Source organism: Lepidothrix coronata, unplaced genomic scaffold, assembly GCF_001604755.1.
Source record: "Lepidothrix coronata isolate B3197 unplaced genomic scaffold, Lepidothrix_coronata-1.0 Scaffold136, whole genome shotgun sequence".
Classification (NCBI taxonomy): domain Eukaryota; kingdom Metazoa; phylum Chordata; class Aves; order Passeriformes; family Pipridae; genus Lepidothrix; species Lepidothrix coronata.
The window spans coordinates 531501-556076 of record NW_016690316.1 but is presented as its reverse complement, the minus strand read 5'-3'; the positions used below and the strand labels follow the sequence as shown (position 1 = coordinate 556076).

The window sequence follows — 24576 nt, the reverse complement described above, 5'->3', positions numbered from 1 at the left end:
ACCCTTACTCCAGCTGCAGATTGTTTCAAAATCTCACTCTTCTCTAATTTGCAAAATGTTCAGGGCCAAGTACATGCATGTCACCTCTTTTGAGTAGTGAGAACTCAAACCAAGCAGTAAGTCCTTTCAGTTCAGAAAGTACTGCTTGAAAGAACAGGACAAGGCCCCAAAGCAAGTCTTGGTTGAATGGTCAACCTTGATAAATCAGCTCACGCTGTTTTAAACTGTTTAAGGCTGCAAAGGTAAATTCTGTAGAAGTAAATTGTCCCAAGTATTCCACAAATCAACATACTTGCTTAAATACTGGTCTTGTGAATACAGTGAACCTATTGCTGACAGATGATGCAGAGAAACATGACACGTTTCTCTCAAAAAAGTGACTGAGGCCAAATTTTCCTCCTCTTCTCAGTGAAATTCCTCTGCCCTTCAGTTCACGTTTTACTCTGTCAAAGTGTCAGACAGTCCCCTAATGCAGTGTTGCTTCCAGTATTGGATCAGAAGAGAATCGAGTGAACACAATTATGAAAACCGTAAATCTAATTTCTCATTCTTCAAGAGAAAGGCGGTGTTGTTTTCTTCAGTTCTGTCTTTTGGAGCCCTGCCTTCAAATGTGTCCACCCATTTGTTACAGCATACCTATAAAAATTGGCAGAATTGGAACAATTTGTTTTGTTCATTATAAAGTAGCAAGTGTGCTGTCTGTGCTGAAGTGTTATTGGCTTACTAACATAGTGAAGTAATTTATTCCAGGTATCGCAGCATTTTGATGATACATTACTACAGTATGCAGTTTATGAATCTGTTTAACATTGAAATAATTGGTTATAGTGACTTTATAAGGATAATGCTCTTCCAGCTTGCCCAAGCCTGATCTTGCATTTGATACAGGAATTAAACGAATGACAACTTTCTCAAGAGTAAAGCTCAATATAATGTCTAACAGTTCACTGACAAAACAAGGCGAGTTTCCTCTGTGGTTTTAAGCACTTCCAACTTTGTGTTCAGCCTAAGAAATTTCCGTTACTCCTCCAATGAAGTTGGTAACAGCTTCTTCTTCTCTACTTAAGTGTAAAACATGTTGATCTAAACCCAGTCTGTATTCTCAGCTGCAGAATGAACCTGTTAATTGTTTGTGTGGCTATACTAAAACTGATCCTGCATGCTGAGGTTTTTTGCTAGGGAATGGTAATACTAATATACTGAAGGGAGGATAATTTATTTAACATTTTTCTGGCATGGCAGGTCTTGGAGTCTGAAATGAATGAAAATTCCAATTAGTTTTCAGTTGTGGCATTTCTTTAGCTCATTTTGTATGTAGAGAACTGGAACATAGACAAATGTAACGTGAAATGGGAATCACTTCTGGACTATGAATTTTCCATAGCTATGAGGTGGCTAGTTTTAAAACTAGCCTATGCATTTTTTTTTTTCCCCCAACGTGGCTAAAGCCTCCTTGCCAACCCTTTTCTTCTGTTTGGGTTTATAGCAATATAGCAATTTAATTCCCTGACAGGAGAAGGACCAGATGCTAGTAAGAAGGTAGATGAAATGTATCTTCATACTAGCAAATGTTAAGAAGTTCAGGTACACTAAGAAAAATTATAGCCTTACTTATTTTTTTTTCCTCATTTCATAAACACATTATGACAAGAATAGGAGGGTTCCAAGCACACTGTGCAACCTGCACTCCCTTCTGAATGTACACGTCTTACAGGACTGCCAGCAAAGGACCCATATGCACATAAGTGTATGTGAATTTGGGATGTGTGCAATCACATGCACTTTATTCCTATGTGTTTAGTTGCATGCACCCTTTTAAAGCTTTGTGAACAAATTTCTCATCAGCTTCTTCCTGGATTTTCTCTTATTTCACAAAGAAGCAAATTCCAGTCATCACAACTGTTGTGGTAATCCCTAAACCTCACTGAAAGTAAGACAACTGCTTACTATATATTAATGATGTTGACAGTGTTGCCAGTGCAGATGGAAGATCCCTTATAAGTGGCCAGGACAACATAAATAATGCATTATATCGCTGAAAAACACCTGCTAGGGAGAAGAATGGAAAATAGCTATTGCACATGCTGATTAGATAATTATATTGTGAAATGCAACAAAATCTGTGAAAATTCCAGCCAGATCCTGTGGCAGCCTGCTGCTGCCATAGGCTTCTGGCCGTCAGATTGGCAGGGACACTCATAGCTGGACCATCTCCAGCGTGGTGAATGTGGCTGGGAAGAAGGTGTAGGCTTGAAAGCTGTTTTCCCCTTATGCTTCCTGATCTAAACTTTCAGGATTACAGCAGGCCTAACTGAAGCTGTTTTTACTTTAAAAGGTGCACAGGGATAGGCGAAAAAACCAGCCACTTAGCTTGTGAGCATAAAAGTCATTTAAGCATCTAAGACTAGGGAGTAATGCCAATAAGGATGAATGAATCTGTGTTAGAGCTTGAAAAAGTCCACTCCTTTTTGATAATGGATACGCTTAATAATTTGTTTTATACAAAAATTTTCTCTCTACTGTTAATATACGTAATTTTAATAGGAGTTTTTTCCATTAGGTACATCAAGAGATATACAATATGTTGCAGGAATTCAGGATAGATAGGATGAGAACATACCTAGTAATTCTGGTATATATCTCACACTGTAGTCACTTCACTAATCAATATTACAAGATGGCGTAAAAACAAAGAAAAATAAGATATTCATTAAAGATAAACTGATGATTTTTGGTGTTTAATAACTTACTCTAACCCTCACTATCAGAAAATACTGCCTATTCATAGGAATTGCTTTGCTTGCTGTGGAATTGCAACACAGATATTTTCTCCTGACTGTCTCCTGTCAATGCAGTAATGTGCTATTATGTGTGTGTACTGAGGGGAAAATAGGATCATAAGAAATTTGTGTTTGAAGAGGTCTTTCATGTATTTTAGTGCATCATCACTGTGCTATTTCCAGTGTAAAATAAAGAAACTGAAAATAAATAATTTAAGAGGCTAACTTAACCTAGTTTTTTCTCATTCCATTGCATCACAAAAATAAGGAGGCTCTGCTTATCTGTCAACAAGATATTTAAGGTAATGTGTAGCACTTAAAAGTAAACATCCCACACTTGATAACTGAGACACCGATCACAGGACTGAACCTTGGAATTTCTAGTTTATTGATGTTCAGTGTTAACATACAAAGTGTTTGTTTTTCATAGCGGGGCTGGATTGTTGCAATAGTGATCCATTCAGGAATCTCAGAATGGATGGATAGACTGGGGAAAGGGGAGACTACATTGTGTTTGTAAGGCAGGTAGGTTCTACTGATCCCTCCAGGGGTAATGGAAGTTAAGGCTGACACTTGAAAATACTTCAGGCTCTTAGTTTTGGTGGCTGATATTGAGCTACCACTGGTTTTCAGAGATGCTCAATGTTTGACTTTTTCTAACTAAAGCCAGCATGTGAGCAGCTGAGATGGAGGCTGCCCGGTGCAAACCTAGTGCAGTGCTCACTGGGTTTGTTGCTGTGCTTCCTACAGAAATCATCCTTTGTTCCCTTAAATTAGGCGTAATGCTTAATTACATTGATATGCAAATTGGAGAATGGCACATCTCTCTTAGTGCTAATATTACAGGTCTAAACACAGTACAGCCAGAGTGGCCTCTCAAGTTTCATAGCAAAATGACAGTTATGATGTGGACATCTCAAAACTGATTCTAGTCTACTTCCCACTAAATTTTTTTTACACTGACATCCCAAGGGTGACTCTAGTAGCAATGCCTGTCTGAGCTTTTTTGATAGAATATTTGTAGGTCTCCAACTGGTTTGCAAAACTCTTAGATTTTGAAATTGCTGTCTGTTATAATTTTCCATCTTAATTCCTTCTGTATACAGTAGGGCAGGTCATTATCTAATATACACTGGCACAAAGTAACTGACCTTAGCTTCAGTTACTCTTGACTTTTATTAGGGTAGTACAGAGCAGAATATAATGTGTAGTCTTTCATCAAACAAAAATAAGCTCAAAACTTAATCTTTCTTAAGAGAGACAACTAAAAATACACAGCCAAGGAACCAAATTTGCCATGAACTTGTTAACTTACTGAGCTTTTTCATGCAGTCTCGAAGCCTGGTTTCTAAGCTGAGGACGCGCTGGTGTAGTTCGTCATAGTCATAAGCACCAATTTCTTCCTGAATCCCAGTGAGCACAGTAGACAGATTCCTAATTTCCTCCTTGAACTGGGTGATTAATTTGGCATCAGTTTTGTATTGTTCCAGAACTGGGATCAGTGGCAGGAGCTCATCCATCTTTTCTTTCAATTCCTGTTAGAAGCAATCATATGTCCATTAGAGCAGTTTAAAGGAGTTCAATCCCATAATTTCCTTTAATGTAATATTTATGCTTGATTACTGAAATGACTTGAAAATGATTATTTATTTTAGTTACAGATCTACAATTAGTCTATTTTGAAAGTGTTAGAAACCTCAGACTTAATCACAGTAAGCAGCAGATAAAATGCATGAGAGAACTGTTTTTCTACTTTAAGGAAAGGATTACCTTTAAGTGGATCTCAACCAAACCTGTTGAAGGTCTGACTTTCCATCTGTAGGATATAAACCCCCACTAAGTGTGTCTTTCTTCAGAAGATGGTTAGGCCTAAATGCACAGTAGTGTTCAAGGAGGTCACACCTGGTTTATAGTGCTGTCATACATAGGATGAGCTGTTAATTTCTATTTAATTCTTTAGACATACTAAATTAATCTTTTTCTCAATGCGTGTTGAGCACTGTTCAGTTCTGTTCCAGCCACAGTGATATATGCCTCTTCCTTTTTAAGTAAAAAATCCATGGTTCTTAACTGTGATTTTTATTAGTTATCCTGCTACATCACTAGGTGGCTTCAAACTTCCTCAGTTCTCTCTTTTCTGAACTACCATAAATATTTTTTTTGCCATATGCAGTTGTTGTTGCATTGACAATCTTATTCTTAAACATTGATTAAATAAAATAAGGCTCCACTTTGGAGTCTCAGATTGCCACTTCCTCAGATTTTTACTTAGAGAATTTGTCTTAGTTTGTAACCTATACTGGCTGCCCATTTTTCATTTCTTAATTATTCTCTTAAATGCGCTAATAATACAGGCTTTATTAAATTTAACCTAATTGTTTGAGGGTTTTTTGTTATGTTATTATTCCATAGAAAACCTCAAAGAACCTGCAGTCAAAAGGTCTTCCTTTATTGAAAAGTAGACAGGTTTGTCCCTGATATATCATCTGTATGAAGAAATTTGGAAATCTTTTTATAATATGTGGGAACAGCAGGACTTCCATAAGCAAATGCCAGAGAGACATGAGGAGATGCCAAGGCGGACAAAACAAGGCAAAGATGGAAATAAAGCTTTGTTAGATATTAGCATTAGGTGGTAATAGAGACTGGGAACAGTTTAGGACACAGGGGTTATTGAAAGGGTTAAAAAATCAATAGCTGGAGTATTCAGCAGGTTAAAGGGGAAAGCAGAAGAGAACTAAATGGAAGGCCAGGCACCAGAAAGAGGCTGAGTAGCAAATGTGTCAGAGGTTGCTGTGGTCACTGAGGTGTGCAGAAACACACGTATTTGTTACACCATTTGTCTCAGAAGATGCAATAAACAGGGTAGGACATTTCCAAAATAAATTACATGATGATGCTGAATGCATTTTTGCTAAGGAGATATGAAAGAACCTGGTAGGCAGGGTCAGCATTTGGGCTGCTTGAAGATGTATCTCTGAATTTTTGCCTCTCAAACGTGTTCAAAGACAGCTTGAGAGTTCTGCAGTATCTCATCACCCAGCTAATATATGCATATTGTCTTAACAATTTTTTTATATTGGAATTACTATTACCTCAAAATAAAAACTTTCATGTGTGCATCTTGCACACAGGTCATCTCAATAGCTGAAAAATTTCATTTTAAATTATCAGTAGGTATGTCATTATACAGGGATTTGAGAGTATTAGTTCTATTGGTTCTGTTCTCAAGGTTATGGTAGCAGAATTACTGAAATGGAAAGGAAGAAGTGAGAAGTCTTTTTGTTTACAGTTCAAATTTTTTTTATTTGTCTGTTTTTATTAGAAGCTTAACCTGAACCTACTTTATGCCTGTTAAAATGAATAGCTTTTTTTCCTCAATGACAAGAGGAGTAAGCTTTGTCAGAGCGAAAACAGAGCTCCAGAAATCAAAGTTCTTGTTACTTCCTTTTGAAATCATGAATTTAGGCTTTGCTTATGTGGGGCAGTGAATGGCCAAAAATCATGGGTAAACCATAACGAAAAAAAAAGCAAAGCATGTGAAAACTCATGAAGATAAAATGTCTTTAAGAGAATTAGTGAAGGTAATGAGTTCCTGGTAGGATTTATGCCAGATGAGGAATCATTTGAGGAAACTTGCTGTAACTTTTTGTGGAGAACAGGTACCTCCTGCCTGGCGGAAATGCAGAGTTGACTGAAGTATGACCATATGCTCAAGTGTGATCTGGATCAAATTTGTACTCTTTGGTTCTGATAAATATGAAAACACAGCTTTAGAAGATCTCATTTCAGTAAATGATATAAAGTTGGTTTTGGCATTGTCATGATATAATAAAAAATTATTGTTTTCTCCTGACACTCCTAGCTTGTTGCTACGATGAGTGGTACAAGGACTAATTTGTGTTGCAACACCAATAGGTGGTAAATGTATTCTGGCACTTCGAGCCTGCTGATATGAGAGGTTATGGTACATCCAGACTGAATTTCTTTGTCTTGGGAAAGATAAAGCACTGGAATTTTAGTAGATCAAATTTCAGAAAGCCAGCAGCATATTGTATTATGTTGACCTTTTAAATTATTCTATAACTTGATTGGCTGGAACTCTTTTATACTCCAGGCAGACTGTCAAACTGAAGTTAAATGACTGGCCAATACAAATATTGAATATTTAAAAGGTTAGAGTGCTGGAGTAATCTGCTGCCTTTGACACTGTGTATCAGACATTCAAATTTTGATATTTTGTTCCCAAGGAAAACGATAATGAGAATACAGAATATATAATGGTATTATACAAATGTGTTGTTATTGTGGCAATGAGGGGTGAAAGGCAAAAAAGGTGGAGATGTTTCTTCCTACTTGAAAATAAATGGAAGCATATGCTCAAACTCTAAACTAAGAACAATGACATAATCAATAAAGTTTGGTAGTCAGATCATTAGTGTACTTAATTCCTGACATTGTTAAGACCCACTGGATATTCAGTGTCTCTGAAAAATAAATTAGAACCCTTGGCTATGTAATTATATAGGTATATAACTCTAGCACCAATTAGAAAATTAAGTTCATTTTATATGAACTTTTACAAACACTTCAAAAATATGTATTTAACATAATATAATTTTCATAATGTATTTTCTAGAACCTATTTTGCTGTCTTGCAGTCTCGAAATGTCAATTTATCAGACTAGCTATTTAAAGACCTTAAATATGCTCTTGTAATGTTTTTTCCTTTAAGAGTACTTCAGGTAACTTTTTCAGAATACACAATGCTGTTCTGTAATCTCTGCAACCCTTCTTTCTCACAAAAGGATTAGTTTGTGGTTTTTATTGTCAGTAAAATTCTCTGGAAGTCTTTTTTTAATCACACAAATGTGACTGGAATGACTGCCCTCCTCCCCATCCCAAATTCAAAACAGCAAACCTTCAGAGATGAAATTAGATCTTAATTATACTGAATAAAAATTACAATAACCTGATTTATTATAGGCTTTCTTCCCTTCAACTGCAGTAAATGTCAAGCAACACTAAAAGCGCAGAACTCTTGTTGTTTGCTATTAATTCCATTGGATCTCCTCATTTATCACTGGAGCTTGAATGAATATAAATGTCTCAGTATGACATGCACATTGATACACAAAAAACCAGGAATCTGTTTAAAGTGACATTTCTGTAATGACTTAATAATTAATAGTTCCTCCCTATTACAATTAAATTGATCAGAGCAAAAGATTGTCATCATAAAGGAAGATTTATTATGCTTTTCCTTTTAATGATGCTCTTGTATGAGCATTTCAAGCTGAGACTTTAGCAGTCCATGCATTGCTACTTAGTACATTGCTTCCAGCAGGCTTCAAAGTTATTGTTAAAATCAAACCTACTTGAAAATGCTTTGTCATTAATGTCTTCCGATCATCTTCAATTTGCCGAAACTTGGCCTTCAGCCCTTTCATTTGTGTTTCCATTTTTAAAACATACTGGAAATCCCTCTGAGTCCGTAGATTTAAAACTTCAATAGATTGGGACATATTCTGAACCTGTTAAAGAAGAACACTCTCTAAATGCACTTTTTGTTGCTTTATTTTTTTCCCCGGTTAAATGTCAGGCAATAAAACGTGCTCATGTCAGTGCTTTAGTTGTGAGTCATTCATACCACAGTACAGTTCCAAATTCCATAACTGCATGACAGTACAAATATTGGGGAACAGGGCGAGACCTTGAAGCCATAAATTATTCGGACTAGTTCTGTGAGGTAAAGAGAGAGAGACCCTTCAAGTACCATCATCAATGGGCTCAAAAAAAGCTGTCAGGCAATAGAGTCTACTTTGACACCTGTCCAGGTCCCTGTTGTTCAGAAAGTGCTATACAGCATTTGTTTCCTCCCAAGCACTTTGGGAGGACAGGACTGAAATTTGGAGATTTTGGTTAGTACGAAGAGCATGCTTTTCATTGCTAGGCAATTATATAATAATTCAATATAAGGAATTCATAAGATTATCCAGAGATAAGCTGGGGTGTGTCAATCATCAGATAGGTGTTTGCTCATAATTCTGTAAGTAAATGTAAAATTAGAAATTTTATCCAATTGTTTCAGCTGTAGGAACCCACAATTTTTTCAGATGAAAAGTACAGAATGTTCAGGTAACTTTTGTAGAGCGAGTGACTTTGTAGATATTGTGAGCACTTTTACCACAGTGAGACAACAGTAACTGTCTAGAGTAAATTATACATACTTCTAAAAGTTTCTGTTATGAAAGCAATGCTTTTGCTAGCCATAAAAATGATACATTTTCCAAGTGCAGTTACTGTATTTCAATAACTGTTTTCCCAAAACATGAAAAAACTAGACTGCTGTAAATGTGAGGCACCATGTTGAAGATCTGGCTCAAAAAAAACAAACAAAAAAATTTACCTTCCTAATAACCCAGCACTGTTCCTGTTGTTTGAAAGAATATGTGATATTTGAATGGATATTCATGTTTGAAACTAACACATGATCTGGAGAATGTGTGGATTCAGAAAATACTCTTAAAAATAGTATACATTAGTTATTGCACAGTCACTGTTAGCAGTTCTTAAGATTTTTAATGAAAAAAGCAATGTTTCTTGTTTCTTTGCATTTTAATTGTTCAAAGCAGGCAAACAAAATCCTTTGGGTACTGGAAGAGCTTTGAGCATTTCCATTTGTTAGAAGAAGCATTCACATAGAGCCTCTAATTAAAAGACTGCACGGACTTAGTGAAGTAATAATATGCCGTTACACATCCATGTCTGCCGCAGTTCCAATCATAAGAAAACAGCTTTTAGAGACTAATGATTTAGGTTCTTTTCTGTGGCAGCTCAAAAACTATGTTGTGATCTTAATGCATCTTTTCAGCTCCCACCTCAAAATAATTTTTTTTAACGTTAATATTTTAGTATTTGGGAAATATGCTGGAGCAAAGACTGAAGTCTTCCTTTCTTAAGTAAACAGACAGCATGACAGGAGGTAACTCCTCTTGTGCTGGTTCATCAATGTTCTCTCCATGCAACTCACGCTATGGGCTCTGTCACAACTTGAAACTAAGCGCCTTCTGAAGTTCATGGGAGGGCAGGGAGCAAAAATCTGTGGGCATCTGGCAATATATTAGCACTGGAATAATTTTTCTATAGCTAGAAAAATACTGAAAATTGTATCCAAAAATATATGTTTAAATCTACATTTTATGTTGCTTTCTGCTGCTGTTCAAACACTCTCTCAAGCCTCAGGTTCTGTACTGCTGTGATACAGTAACTATCACCTTGGTTACGTACAGGGAATGCAGAAGACTCATTTGTCTTTTCATGGTTGCACAATTTTTTCTGTGGATGCAAAACACTTCATTGATTTTACTATACATGCAATAGCAGATAATACTGGAAATGATAATACTGGAATTGAGAATTGGGTTGTTGGGGGAAATTTGCACCACCAGAGAATGAATAAATACTAATATCTGAGGAAAAAGCAAATGAAAAAATTACAACTGTCTCGTCTGCATAGTCTGCTTTCAAGATGCTGTCATGTCTATATCTCATTACTTGTTGGTAAGAGACAAGAAATGACCTTCAGCAGTCTCATATGATTGAAGCTGAAGCTGTAGTTTAAATCCCACAGCAGCAAACTAGTTTGAGGTGGGATTTGTAACTGCTTTTACACAGAAAAATCTGCCCTGGTGTGTAAGGAACAATCTGGGAGGAGTAAACGAGAGAAGATGCAACTTGGGTTGGGAAAGATGTGACTTTAGGAAAACAGACAAGTAAATGATCGGGATGAGAACGCTGGTAGGGAATATACTCTGAAGAAATATTTTCATTAAATAACTCTTCAGTATTTTGTTATATATTAAATTTAGAGGGAAAGGGGTAGATTTATGTGGGAAGTTTAATAATCAAGAGGAGGAATTTTTTTTTGAAGACTTACCTTCTCTAGCAGTTGTCTGAGTTGCCTGCTTTTGGCATCTCTTGAACATAGGTTTTGTTCAGGTGCAACAACAGTGCAAATGCAACGGCCATCAGGATCCTGGGCTGAACTATAAACCTGCCACCCTTCCTTGGGGCTAATCTGAGTCTGTAACAACAAAATAATAACAATAAAAGGAACTGAGCACATTTTTTTATTTGAAAAAACACTATCTCGGAATATTTTTGTTTATTTTTGCAGTACATGTTTGCAATGAGGTTCCTCCCAGTAAGCAATTATTGCTCTTCACTAATTAGTTCGGTAGTTCCGCAGTTTTGCCGTATCTCACACCTTTGCAGTAGCTGTCTAGAAGTGTCCAGGACACACTGTTTCCAGGGTGGATGAGAACAGTACTTTGCTTGTGATTCAGCACAAACTAGTTGATTCAATTCTTTGCAAAAGGACATTACAGTTTTCATCAGCAGAGAACAAACATATCCTTTCAGCCTGAATGACTTTTACTTTAGACTAATGGAAACAACAAAGACAGAAAAGTACAAACATAAAAGCCCAGCGAGCGAGTGCAGTGTGTGACTCAGGCGTGGGGAACTGGCTCTGCACAGCTCAGATGTGGGTTATGGGTTTGCCCTTAAAGCTGTGCCACGTGGGAACTGTTCTCCATCACTGCACACACACCAGAGGGAAGAGAGGCTTGCTCAGGGTGGCACTGAAAAGTGCCCGGTTAGTTCAGGTGAACAGGGCTCACGGCAAGCATGGCACAGGGCAGTTAAGACATTGCACATCCTTTACTGGGACGGGAGAATTCTGGAAATTCCCCAACTGTTCTTTTATACAGCAACCATGATCGAGAAAGAAAGGCAAAAAAAAATCACGTTTGCTTGCAAAGCAGCCTAACACTGCACTGCATTTAAAGTTTGTGTGGGAGTAGGTATCTGTTTAATGGGATGTATAGAAATGGCATAAGAATGAGAGGAAGTGATATAATTAGAGGATTGAAAAGATTCAAGTGATGGAATTAAAACCGATAGATACAAGAAGTAATTTTTTAACTCTTTTTAAATTATAATTTAATTTTGTGCATTATTCTTTCCGAATAATATAGTATTGACTGCTGAATTTTATAGTACAGATGCTAATGGATGCCACTGAAGTAATTTTGGACACAGTTGGAATCAATTACTATTTACATTATAAAATTGTACTCAGTGTCACAAGAGAAGGTGATTATTCAAACTGGCAAGCTTTGATATCGATGCTTTACTGGCAGCTTAGTGCAGAACGAGTTGCAGAGTTCCTCACCTCAGAAGAGGTGCAATATCTCTGTGGACTGAGGTAAGAAAAGAGCACAGACTTCACAAGTGACTCTTCAGAAGTGACTCTTCTGAAGAAGTCATTAAAGCTGACAGTGACCTTCTACTGCAGAGTTAACAGAAAAATCAAAATTGTGTTGTTCCTAAGTTTTACAAGGAAAAACAGTGTGTCACACTGTAGATGACTTGATGAGCTGAGGGAGCTGAGCCTTTTCAGCCTTGAGAAGGGATGGCTGAAATTGATAGGGACCCTATCAATGTTTCTAAGTATGTGAAGGGAGGATGTCAAGATGGAGCCAGACTCTTCTCCATGGTGCCAAGCAATAGAACGAGGAAACAGGCAGGAACTGATGCACACGAAGACTACCTGAATATGAAGAACTTTCCTGTGCAGTGACCATGCACTAGAACAGATGACCCAGAGAGGTTGTGGTCTCCCTCACTGGAGATATTCCACAACCCTCTGCATGTAATCCTGTGCAATGTCTTCTAGGAGAAATTTGAGCAGGGAGATTGGACCAGATGACCCACTGTGGTCCCTTCCAACCTCTCTCTCTCTCTGACTGTAAGAAGAGAAACTTGCCCTAAGGTTTGCTAGAAAGCTATATCCAGAGTTCAGTGCTAAATTATACTGGTGCTCTCTTCATCTTAATTTTTGTGGCAAAGGGAATCTATTTTAAGACATGGAGAACAATAAAATGAAACAAAATTACACCTGCAGAGGCAATTTAAATTGTTTTTGAGCAGCTACTAAAATTGTGAGCTTGAACAAGCAGACTTTCAAGGCTGTAAAACCCTTGTAAAGTGTAAGCTCTATTTACTCCAGTAATTTCCATGATTTTTTGTAGAGCTTATGCCCAAACAGTGTCGTCATGCAAAAGCATGGAAACAAAATTTTTGTTGAAGTTCTGGAACATATTCAGGACCTAAGAGTTTCTGATTCCTTTAGAAATTACTTAATATAAGTTTATGAAAAATTCTGATATTCGAGCCTTATACCTGCTATGTTTAGATTGGGAGCAACTGATTTTACTGCATTCAAGTAAATTCTCTACAGTGGAGAACGTGTGAGAAAGCAGGATCCTGCACAGTCTGTAGTAAAGCCATTATAATCCAGGCTGTGTTATCAAAGGTACTTATATATGCCAGTGACATAGTGAATGTCCCTTTTGGCTTTATCTAAGGGAAAAAAACCCCCAAACCCAAAACCACTTCATTGATTAACTTAGCAGATATTTTCTTATAGTGTCTAACAAACACTTGATCAAAAAAGGTAGCTGCTATTTGGGAAAATATTTCTGTTAGTGAGAGACTGTCAGGCCTGACAGGAGTGCATGGTTATTGACTGCCCATGCATAAATAAGCACTTGCACAGTACCAAGCAATTCAGGCTACAGTTCTTTGCAGTATTCTGTGGTTCCCTGTACTTGGGGCTTTAGGGTTCCTTCATTAATTAAGATGGGTTAATATGAGTGATTGCAGAGAAAAACAAGCACATGTGTGGAGGTGTACTTTCCTTATTTTTCTGTTATTTTTTTAGTTTGACATTTAATCCCTCAAGCAGAAACTGCTGTGCCATGCAGAGAAAGAGCCAGAAGGCATCAAAACCTTAAAGGAGATACTGCATCTACTCTTCAAATGCAGGCTTACTGCTGACAGGCCTTAGTAAACAAACAAGAAAAGAAATAACAAGTGGAGAACAGCAACAATAATAAACTATGCTAGTTCTTGAAAATCTGGGGAAAACAGAGGAGTCCCTCTAAAGCCCAATATTAACCACTGCCTTGGCAGGCTGCTCTACTATAGGATTACTTCACTTACCTCTAAGTGATTTATTTTTTCTCTTGCCCTCATATATTCTGCTTAAACTGTTATAGCTACCTTTGATGTTACTATAGTGATAGGGCAAATGGCAGTACTGTACTTAATACATTTGCTTAAATAGAAACAGTATTTTCCAGTTTGTCTTGCGATTTCAATCCTGGGACTAAAACAGAGCTCAAAAGAGGATGCCCTTTACATGACCCCTCATCCCTCCAGCTGAAGGGAGGAAACTGGGAGGTTTTGTTCTTTTTTACCTTGTACAATATACACAATTTATGAGCTATGTATGTTCTAGAAGAGAAATTCTGGAGAAGTGTGTGTGCTGCAGTGTTCAGTGGAGAAGCTGCCAGTGGGTAACTCTTGATGGCAGTTAAAAACACATCAGTGATGACCCCAGTATTATTGAGCACTTGGAGCACAAAGTCTCTCAACCAGCATCTAAAGTTTAGAGAAAGGCAGCAGATTTACAGGGCTTTTATATGCAAAAATAACCCCATGATTGAAATTCATATTTTCTTTACTTGGCAGATGTTGCCAAGATCATATAATCAAGTTTTTATAATGCTTTCCCCAGCTCTCCTGACACTCCTGCTACCCTTCTTGAAACAAAAAATATTCTTATAACTCCAACTCAAGGAGTGCAAAGAGCATTCCTGAATTAATACTTAGGAGGCATTTATATCAGCAGTGCCTTGTTGTAGCCGAGGGAAGCATGACAGTTTTACACTACTTGAAATCTGGACATGTCAGTGTAAACACATATAAACCTGTGGGTGTGTATAAATATATATATATATATATATAGTTATAATAGGTAGTGTACCTCTCATAGTTGCAACTTTAAAGTTGGATATAAATGCGATTGTGAACTTTTACTTGTAATATCATACTGTCACAAGATCTAGCAAAATATACTGTAGCTCAGTGAGAACAAGTCACATTTAAGGAAAATAAAATAGAGCTTTTTCTTGCATTCTCATCTTGCTGCTCTAAAAGACAAAAGAATTTTTTTCTTACAACATAATTAATTTTGAAGTAGTAATATTTAAAGTCTAAATACAGTGATTTTCTGCAGTAGTGTTTTTCCTGCATGCATATATTCAATTAATGAAACGCTGATTAGTAAATGCATCACTTTTAGTTACAAAAACAAAACTAAGTTCTGAGGATTAAGAACTACTATACAAATAGTTACATTTATATTTTACATAACATACTATTATGTAAACATCTGATGGCAGTTGCACAAAAAGATACACTGACAAGAGTGTTTTACTAAGCATTTAGAAAAATGACGTTGGAGTTTAATTTATGAATACCAATATAGTGTTCCCTCTTGTCCAATTAAAGTGTTACTTGAATATTTAGGCTTCTTATGAGTAGTTAATCATAGCTTTTCTGTAAGTTTTCAGTAACAGAGGCTGCTGTATATGAGCATCAATGATACAAAGTGATATTTGTAATTTGTATTATTCCTATTATCAATCTTTCTACATTCTGGTATCCAACCTCCTGGTACCAATTTTACTTATTATTCAGCTATTTATTTGCTTAACTGTACTCCAATAAAGAAAAATAGGAAAGAATCCCTTTGGATATTGTAGTGAATAGTTAATATGTAATATTATACAGTTTTCAAAAAGAAACCTACTGCCAAATAGAAAATTTTCTTTATAATGCAATGCATTTTTCTGGGGCAGTAAGCATAGGAAGAGAAGTGTAGACAAATGAAATGACATTGCTGTAGTCTTTTTAGAATTCCATGCTCAAGATGAAGGCATTTGATCTTAAATATTTAAGGATGCTATTTTAAAATCTTTCCTTGCATAGAAAGACCGCAACATGCTCACCAGTGTGCACTTTTATGATGCCCATAGAGAAACATGCATTAAGAGATGATAGGAAGATTAGTAGCTTAAAAAGAGATTTACAAAGAGGCAACAAACTGAAGCTTTTGCTGGCACTTAAATACTAATTCAGCATTAAGATGGCTTGCAACATATCACAGCTACTTACTAGAGTATCTGAAGTGGTTATTCTGGTGGTATTTAGTCCTACCAGAGATGGGAGAGTTTGGGACATCCAGTTAGAGATCATTGCCATGGTACTGAGAACAGCACCAAGCTTCAGCAGTGGAGGACTCATTGCTGTGGAGCTAATGAGTTTTCATAGTGAGTGATTATCATCCCAGAGCAGGCTGGCAGTGAGAGGCGTGACTGCAGCACACAACATCCACAGCGTGAAAGGAGATCAAGCTACCCAGATTTAATCATCCATTAAAAACACTCATATCCTCATTTGCCCTCTGTCTTTCTGCTCTAACAAATACTTATGACTATCTTATGCTGACCACTAAATAAACAATCTTTTCTATGCCAATAATCACTGCAGTTTCTAGTGGGAGATGGCATGGGTGAATTATCTCTTTATAGGTGCTAGACAGTCGATTAGCCCTTAATTAATTCAGTCCTTGCAGAGTGGTCTGTATTCCTGTCTGAAATGCAAAAGCCCAAGCACAAATAACCCCCCACTCCCCATCATTTCTTTGGTAGAAAAATGCTCCAGTTTGTTTCTAAATGGCACTGTACTTGTCCAGGGAGAATGGGAGAACTCTCAGCCTGCCCATCAAAGCACCAGAAACCTGACTTGTTGATCTCTCATAAATTACAAACAGCACTGACTTTATTATTTGTAGAGCTTGTTATTAAGATATTCGTTGTTCATAAAAGAACAACAAAGCAGTAAAGATTCACATTTCTCAGTGTTCTTGTTAGTTTACAAGTTTTTATATCAAGAGTTACTGCATTACTTCCGGGGTTGGCAGACTCAGTATGTCTTCATTGCTGCTTGGATGGGATCAGAAGATAAATTGAGGGTTGCACATGTAGCATTTTTGAAGTTTCCTTTGTCTCCGCTGTTAAATCCGCTGTTCTCTAGTGCTGTAGAATGATCTCCAGGTTCAGTAGCAATTTATCTTGTTCATATATTTAGCAAGTGTAGGGGGGGAAAATAAAAAAAGTGTAGAAATCATTGTGTCATTGGGGCAACTTTTTAAGAATTATTTCTAAAAGAAAAAGTGCTGAACAAGGACTTCTAATAGCAATTATTGAAGAGAAAAACTTGCTTAAAAGTTTGCAGAAAGACAGGCTACTGCATATCCTCCAGAGGTAGTCAGGAACTTTGTTTCTGAATTTGCTTCCAAAAAACTCTGTTTTTTCTTAAAGAATATTGGCAGTTTGTACAAGGGAAACCTGCATGTAGTGAAACTGAGGGGCTGTATTTTTATAGATGTATGGCATTGTGAATGTATTTATTAAAGCTACTAAACCCCTGCAGAAGGTTTTTCAGATTCTGAGAGCTCCTACACCAATCAAGGCTAGGCATTTCTCTTCCAGCATTCATTCCAAATTATTTCCATAAATCTCTGCAGTTTAAAGATACATGGAAAATTAATTTTTTAAAAAGAAACTGAAAAACCCCATTAAGAGCTATTATATAATCTTATAAGAAGTCTTTCAGTGATGGAAAACAGAAAGAAAATCTCTGTATCCAAGTATGAAATGTTTTCTGGTAGTTACAGAGCAAGCTGAGCTGTGAAATGCTTCAAATACTCAAAAAAGCCTAATTCACTGGAGAAATGAATTTGAAAACAGTGAAAGAATATGAATTTGTTTATGTAAAGTTTCCAGTGATTTTCTGCCATTTTAATTTTCAATAGCATTTACATTAGATGCTCAATAAAACCTCATAAGCTTTTCCCTCAAATGTGTGATACGATGATGGATCTAATGGAAGAAAAAGAACTTCTTTTCTAAAATATAAACAGGTATCTATTTAGTAGAGAATTACTGGATTGTGGAGAGACTCCTTTTTTCTTCAAGAGAGACTGGAAATCTGAATGCTTTTAGAGGATACTGGGATCCCTTGTCTTGCTGTGAACATCCACAAGACAGAAATTAAGACAGTAGAAAAGTGGAATTCCATGTAAAAGGGGAATTTTTGTTTTGGAAAAGTCTTAATGGGCTATGTCTGTGCTTATGAATACAACAGGGTTGGGGCATGGGGTTGGACATCGGCCTGTAGCAAACCCTATTGTTGGTACCACACCTCCTGATTACCTTTTCCTTTTCTGCCAGGCCATGATTTAGGGTTACATGGTTTGGGCATGGATGCAGCATTTCGAGAGGGAAAGAGAGTAGCTTTGCTGTGTGGAAAGGAGCTGTACCTCAAGGTCCAGAAAGCATCTCATCTCCATTTTATTTAGTAGTATGACTGTATTTGGATTTGGTCAAGTGCTGTCTTTGAGAGCAAAGGAACCATCTACTGTTTGATTTCTGCTGCATTCTGACAAACTGGTCTTCGTCTGTTATGTAAATTAACAGCTTTACATTACAGAAATATTTGGCTTTATCCTCCTGTATTTCCTGATGCAGATAATTGTCAAGACTGACTCATGAAAAAGTGAAGTGGGGAGGGTTATCCTGCTGACTTGCCCTTCATCCCATGATGTTTCCTACAGTCTTTGGCAAGCCTCTTAAACTGTCACATCATACTGATTCCCTCTGCTAACACATTGCTGTCATTTCCTCTATAAGGATGAAAGAGAGAAAAATTCTTCAGAAGTCTAACCTAGTGCTCACTCCCAGTGGTCTGACACCTCACAGGCTATGGTATATATAGATACTAATCAAAAGTTTATAGGTTTAACCAGCATGTCACTTAAAGGCATTTAAAGGCTGGAGCATCCTACCGTTAGGATTTTCTAACAATGGTGGCATTAACAACATTTCCCTCCTGACACATGAAGATCTCTTTCTGGAAGCAGAAAGACTGAGAAGGAAAATTATGTGTCTGTTCAGAAAGCACCACATATTTCCTGCAAAATCTTCAAAAAATAAGATTTTGTGAACACGTCTCATTTCAAGCAAATCCATTTTTGACGTGTACTGCTTCTTGACACCATCCTGGAAGTACTAGTTTACTTGTAAACAGGGATGAAAGCATACAAGGAGTATAAGTGAATATTGAGAAAATTTCATGGGCAATCTTTCCTGCAAGACAGGGGTGTTAATCAGAATGCCATGGTCAAATTCCAGAAGTTAACTATGTTCTGTCTAGCAAAATACTTCCTGCAGTTTCAGCTGGATACTGTAGTCTGTTCTAAAGGCTGTAGTGCTTTGAATACAATGAAACAGGTGCTGTGTTTTGCCTCAGAGATGGCTGCATTTTAGCAGTGGGTAAAACAGTCTATGTACATGCTGCAAAGCACGATCTGAGATCAAAGATGCCATAAAATACTTTAATGTTTAAATAAGGGTATAGAAAGCAAACACTTGCTATTTTGTAAGGCTGTAACAATCCTGGAAGTTTCTGATCTGAATAATGCTGAGAAGAACTGAAGATATTTATTTGGAAATGAATCAAAATTGTATTACTTGCAGAAAAATAATAGAGTATCCCATAAACCTTATTGACATGACATACTATTCTTCTAGCTGCCTTTATTTCCTACTTGTATTTTTCAGAACAGAAGTTTTAAAACTGATTTCACTTTAAAGGATTCAATTGCTCATTTTTATGATTTTTCTTAGTGGTATTATTTAAACTGGTGTGTGACACCAGGAAGCTGAGCTGGGTCCATCCTTGTGAGGAATGGGTGCTGCCCTCCACAGGACTGCTGAGGGCTGGAATGCTTATGGCAACTGTAGTTTTTCGTGGATGAGGAATTTAGGTGTCAAATTTGAAGGTCCAACCTTCTGTTCCCAACCCCTCATGAGCAAAAAGAGAAATTTTTTAAATTGATGCTGTTGTCTGAAGATAGTACTGTGAGAAAGGCACATCTGTAATGTGCAGCAACAAACAAATCAAAATGTAAATATAAAAAATTCCACAAAGGTGTCCCAGATCTTGTGAAGATCAGTACTCTTGGCTCTCAGGCAGTAACAGTGGCTTTTACAATAAAAACTAAATAAAATAAATAATATATGGTTTAATCTTGGCTACTCTTTTCCTGAAATGACAAAATGCCAATTTTGTAAGTTTTGATGTGGATGATTCAGAGTTCCGCATATGGGTGAGAAGCAAGACTGTAAAAAGTAGTTTGAACATGAAAAATTTACAATAAGTTTATAAAACTATTAGGAGAAAGGAAAAGAAAGCTGCAGGAAGGAAGAGATGGGAAAAAAAATCACTCTGAAAATCCAGAGGCATATTTAGTGGTGAGGTATATTTGGGATTGCTGCCTCTTTTCTCCTAACTCGTCACTTGAATACAACAAAAGAAAGATGCCTAGAAGACATACAATCCAAAGCACCTTTGTTTATAAATGTGGTGTTTGTGCATGGCCTAGTGGCCATGCAGTTGTGTGCCATCCTCAGCGTGGTCATCCTGTCACCTCGGGTATACTGCTTCCTGTGTGAAGGCTGATATCCCTCCTTGAGAATTAACAAAATCCTGAACTGAATAATATTCTTAGTATTGGAAGCTGCCTCTTTTTTGGGACAAAAAAAGGCTACTGTAGTTCATACAGCTTATGATTTTCCAGGAACTCAGGCTCAGAAATGTGCTGGACAACCACAGATATCTGCATTGTTTTGAAAGAATTAATTTGTGTTCTGACTTCCCTTCCTCCATTTCTACCAGCAGTTTAATTCAGGTGTGACGGACAAACCACTCTGCAGACTTTTAATATCATCATAATCCTCAAAAAACCCATACAGGCAGGAGTTAGCAACTATTAGGAGAGGACATGTTGTTTTGATTAGAAGAGAGTGGTGTACATTGAAAGTTCTCATAAAAAATTCTCTGTGATTTAGTGTAAACCCTGAGATAAATGTAAATATTTTTTCAAACTTGTGGAAAATAAAAACCAATGAGAGAGTCTAAACAACTATGTTCATAATATAACTACGTAGTTTTCATGCTGGTCCTTGAAGCTTAATAATTTCAATGCTTGTTATTCTTCACCCTGTCACATGTTACTCTTTACTCCCTTCTTCATGTGTCTCCAAAACAGGCTTTGTATTGTGTTCTCTGAGTTACAAATTTGTGGTCTTGGACTAATAATAGGTGATTTTTCAGTTATCACAGAATGTGATTGCAGCAGATGAGGAGATGGTGGGAAATGGCTGGGCTTTGTGTTCCTTTGCAGTCACACAGAGGCTGATCCCACAGGCTATGGCAGTGAAAGGGAGCAAAGCTTTTACAGCACAGTAAGCAGTTCTGACATCAAACTGATCAATGACTTAGCCCCCCCAAAAATTCATATTTCAGCTTCCAAACGCAAAGCATTCTGAAAAAAATATCAGTACACATCATGTCAGATTACACTCATTCTTTAACAGTTGCATTTTATGACCAAAGGAAACAAGATCATTCCCAATTTAGGAGATGACTGGAAATTTTGCAGTTTTGCAGGGTTTAGTGAGCTGACAACAGAGGAGTATAAATGATGAAGACTCAGGCAATACCACATCAAAAGCCTTCTGTTTACTGACACTCTCCATAACCTGGCTTTTCAGCAGTTTAAGGCTATTTTTTATCATCTCCATAACTTAATCCCTATGTGCAGTCATAATCCTCTGTTTACAATATCAAAATCAAAAACTATAGACATCACTATTATCTCACAGGAGAAAATTCTGACGTGTGAGGAGTGGGCATCAATGAATAGCTTAGAAGCACAAATTTCATTTAAGAGATAAAGGTTTCTGTCCACAACAAGTTCAATGCAGGCATTTTCCTTTCTAGCCTGAATTAGGAGAAATTCACTAATTAAGAATCATAAAGTCAGTGAGTCTTTAAAGGACTGCTTAGCAATGTGATTGTGAAGAATAAAATTAATTGGCAAAGCTGGTGAAGTTTTACATAAACTTTTAGATCTAATTAATAAAAAAGGACCAAGATTTTGATTAATGAAGGCATTTGCATAACCTTCAAGATTTGATATTAATTTTACAGGGAGATTTAACTAACTTATTAGCAAAGTGACAGAGAAATTTAATAAAATATTTCTACGAAATCTTGTAATTAGTTTCTGCAGCTTGGCTAACAGTGCTTCAGAAAGTGAAAGAACTACTTGCACAAGGGCAAAAAAACCTGAGGACACACAATTGGTGCTGGAGCTCCTGAAAAGTGTTTTCAATCCAAAAATCTAATTTTAAAAACATGCAAAAACTCACATCAAGGACCACAAAACAAGAAAAGGAAATTTCAATCGAAACTACTGTACAGTTCAGACTATACAGTTATTTTCTGTATTTTACAGCCCCCTGTCCTGACCAAGCAAAAATTCTGTTCTGATTTTTTGTCTTACATTAGTGTGCTTCTAGCCAAGGTTCATATCTTCTGCTTTTAAAAAGCATCAAGACATTAAACAGTAACAGTAAAAACTATTAACATGAAACTGGAAAATAGATGGATATATTTTATCCAATTTGTCAAAGTGCTGGTCGTGTTAAGGCAATTAAATAGCAATAAGAAAGCACTAAGGACCATCACTGTTAGCCTTGGAAATCCATTTTAAATTTATAACTAGAATAAAATTATTTAAAATCTATACAAAAAGAGATGGTTTGACAGAAATAGGAAGATGCTGAATGAAAATTTTGTGGAACTCAAAAGTGGGAAACTGAAGAAGCTGCATTTCACCCACACTTCTTTTTCATTGACTTTCTGCTTTTGATAGACTAACAAATTATTGCTTATTTGTTTTCTTATAAATACAACACAGTCAATCTGTCAAAAATAAGGAGAAAAGTGATTCCAGATGGAACCCACCTCAGCCAGTGCTTAGGGAAAATATTTGTCTTTTTTGGAGCCAGCTGGAATGCCACAGGGCTATTTGCAAGAATTAAGTCTTTTTTTTCTTTAATATGTAATGCAGGAGAAAAAAAAGTGAAAATACATTGTCTAGCATAAAATAAGGCTACTGCAGGGAAATGTCTGCTGTCTGTGTTCTTATTTCTCATAAGCTCTCTTGTGGTCAAAAGGGAAGGAAAGCAGGTACATTAATGCATGATTTTAGCAGTGCACCATCAGTAGTAACAAGAAAACTTGCCTAATGGACAGATAGTAACAGATAATTTTAAAGATGTTGGCTTTGTCAATAGAAATAAACCCCAATAAACCACACATTAGCTTGTTGCAGCTTCTCATCTACTTCAGACTCTTTAGGAAATAGACTTCTGTAGATCCTATATCTGATGCAAGGGATGACTACTTGAGCCTGAAGACTGTTAATAATACTTTTCAAAATTATCTCTGTTGGGAGCTCTTTTTGTTTTACTACCACACACACGTTTTACAGATAATACAAGACATATCCTGAAGGGTGCTTCAACTTGAATTTATAACACATTTTCCTGGAAGGATTTAAGGGTAGTTTTAAAATAAAGTGCTAAATTTTAGCTCTGGAGTAACTTAATGACAGTCACTTTGCAAATGGTTTTTGCTCATTATAGTCAAATAATCAAAATCAGTTTAAAGGCAAAGTGTGACTTGCAAGATTTACACAAGAGGTACACAGCAGTTCTTTTGGTTTGGATAGATTACCTTTGCTTATGTTAAGTTCTGCACTGGAGTGTGAGATTTTTGATTCATTATTCAGCATACTAAGGATACAGATGAGTTATTTCATGAGTTAAAAGGAAATTCAGTAGATAAAGTTAGTGACATGCACATTTTCCATCAGTAGTATGATGAATTAAAAATATTCTGATGAATTTAAAATATTAAATTTATCATTGGAGATTTTGTTTAATGTCTTTGATTCAAAGAGAAACACTTTGGAAAGCTTCCTTTTAATCGGTTGGTAATAGGTGAAAGAGACAAGTCAAAATGACTTTTTGGTTCTCAGATCAAATTAATTTGCTTTACATAAATACAATAGTTTATTAGTAACGTGAATAAATTCTTTTTTCAAAGAATATAGAATAAATACCAGCTTATATTTTAATTCTTTTGAAAAATTGATAAGAGACTTGAAATACGCTTATTTTGTTTGACAGGTTACTGGATATTGCCATACTCTAAAAGCAACACAGCCTATGGTAATGCTCCAGTGCCTGGGAAAGCAGGCTACAAAAACACACTTAACTTGGGACATTCAAACAATCTTGTTTTATCCTGAGATCTAACCTAATGTTTTGCTGCCTTTCATGTTTGTATATTGTTAAGTTACATGTCTGAGCTGTACAGAAGCTGTTTGAAGTTCTTGTGGTTTTGATTTTTCAGAACTCCTGGTTTCTTAAGCCATATAAATTGTTGAATTTTTCTCTTAGCAAACCATTTTCTCTGTCTGTTGGTTCAGTAAGTGACATAACATCTTCCTAAAAATTTTACATAGCTCATGTACATACATGGACATAGAACACTCCCTTAACGTGTATTAGTCTTCTGTGCTACAGTTTGCTTTCTTGATTCAAAACAATTGAGTTCAGAATGAGACTCACAGATATGGATCTTTTTTCAGAAGAACTCTGTAATCTGGCTCCAGATTTTCCATCTTTCCTTGCAAAGTCAAAGACTTTCCTAGGAGTTGTAACTTGAGGGTACTGGTAGTGAGAAACTGAGGTATCAGACTGTAGACTTAGCTTTGCTAAGGTCTAAGCCTTCCTAGTATGGACTTTCCTAGTTGTTCCTTGAGGGTATGATGAATTGCCTATAAATGAATTTTGGATTGTGCATTATCTATAAGAACAGATGGAAAAACACAAACTAGTAT

At 36.5% G+C, this 24576-nt stretch overlaps 1 protein-coding gene across 2 annotated transcripts in view; it reads right to left on the bottom strand.

The window, feature by feature from the left end:
• Positions 1-24576, bottom strand: part of OLFM3 (olfactomedin 3) — a 52554-nt gene that overhangs the window by 6688 nt on the left and 21290 nt on the right. Inside the window, exons 2-4 of one of the 2 annotated variants that reach the window (XM_017827261.1) lie at positions 10720-10866; positions 8159-8314; positions 4096-4315 (exon numbers count right to left, since the gene is read on the bottom strand). In XM_017827261.1, the coding sequence (XP_017682750.1) occupies positions 4096-4315; positions 8159-8314; positions 10720-10866 (523 nt within the window). The remainder of the gene's footprint in view (positions 1-4095; positions 4316-8158; positions 8315-10719; positions 10867-24576) is intronic. The other variant, XM_017827262.1, reaches the window with a different exon arrangement.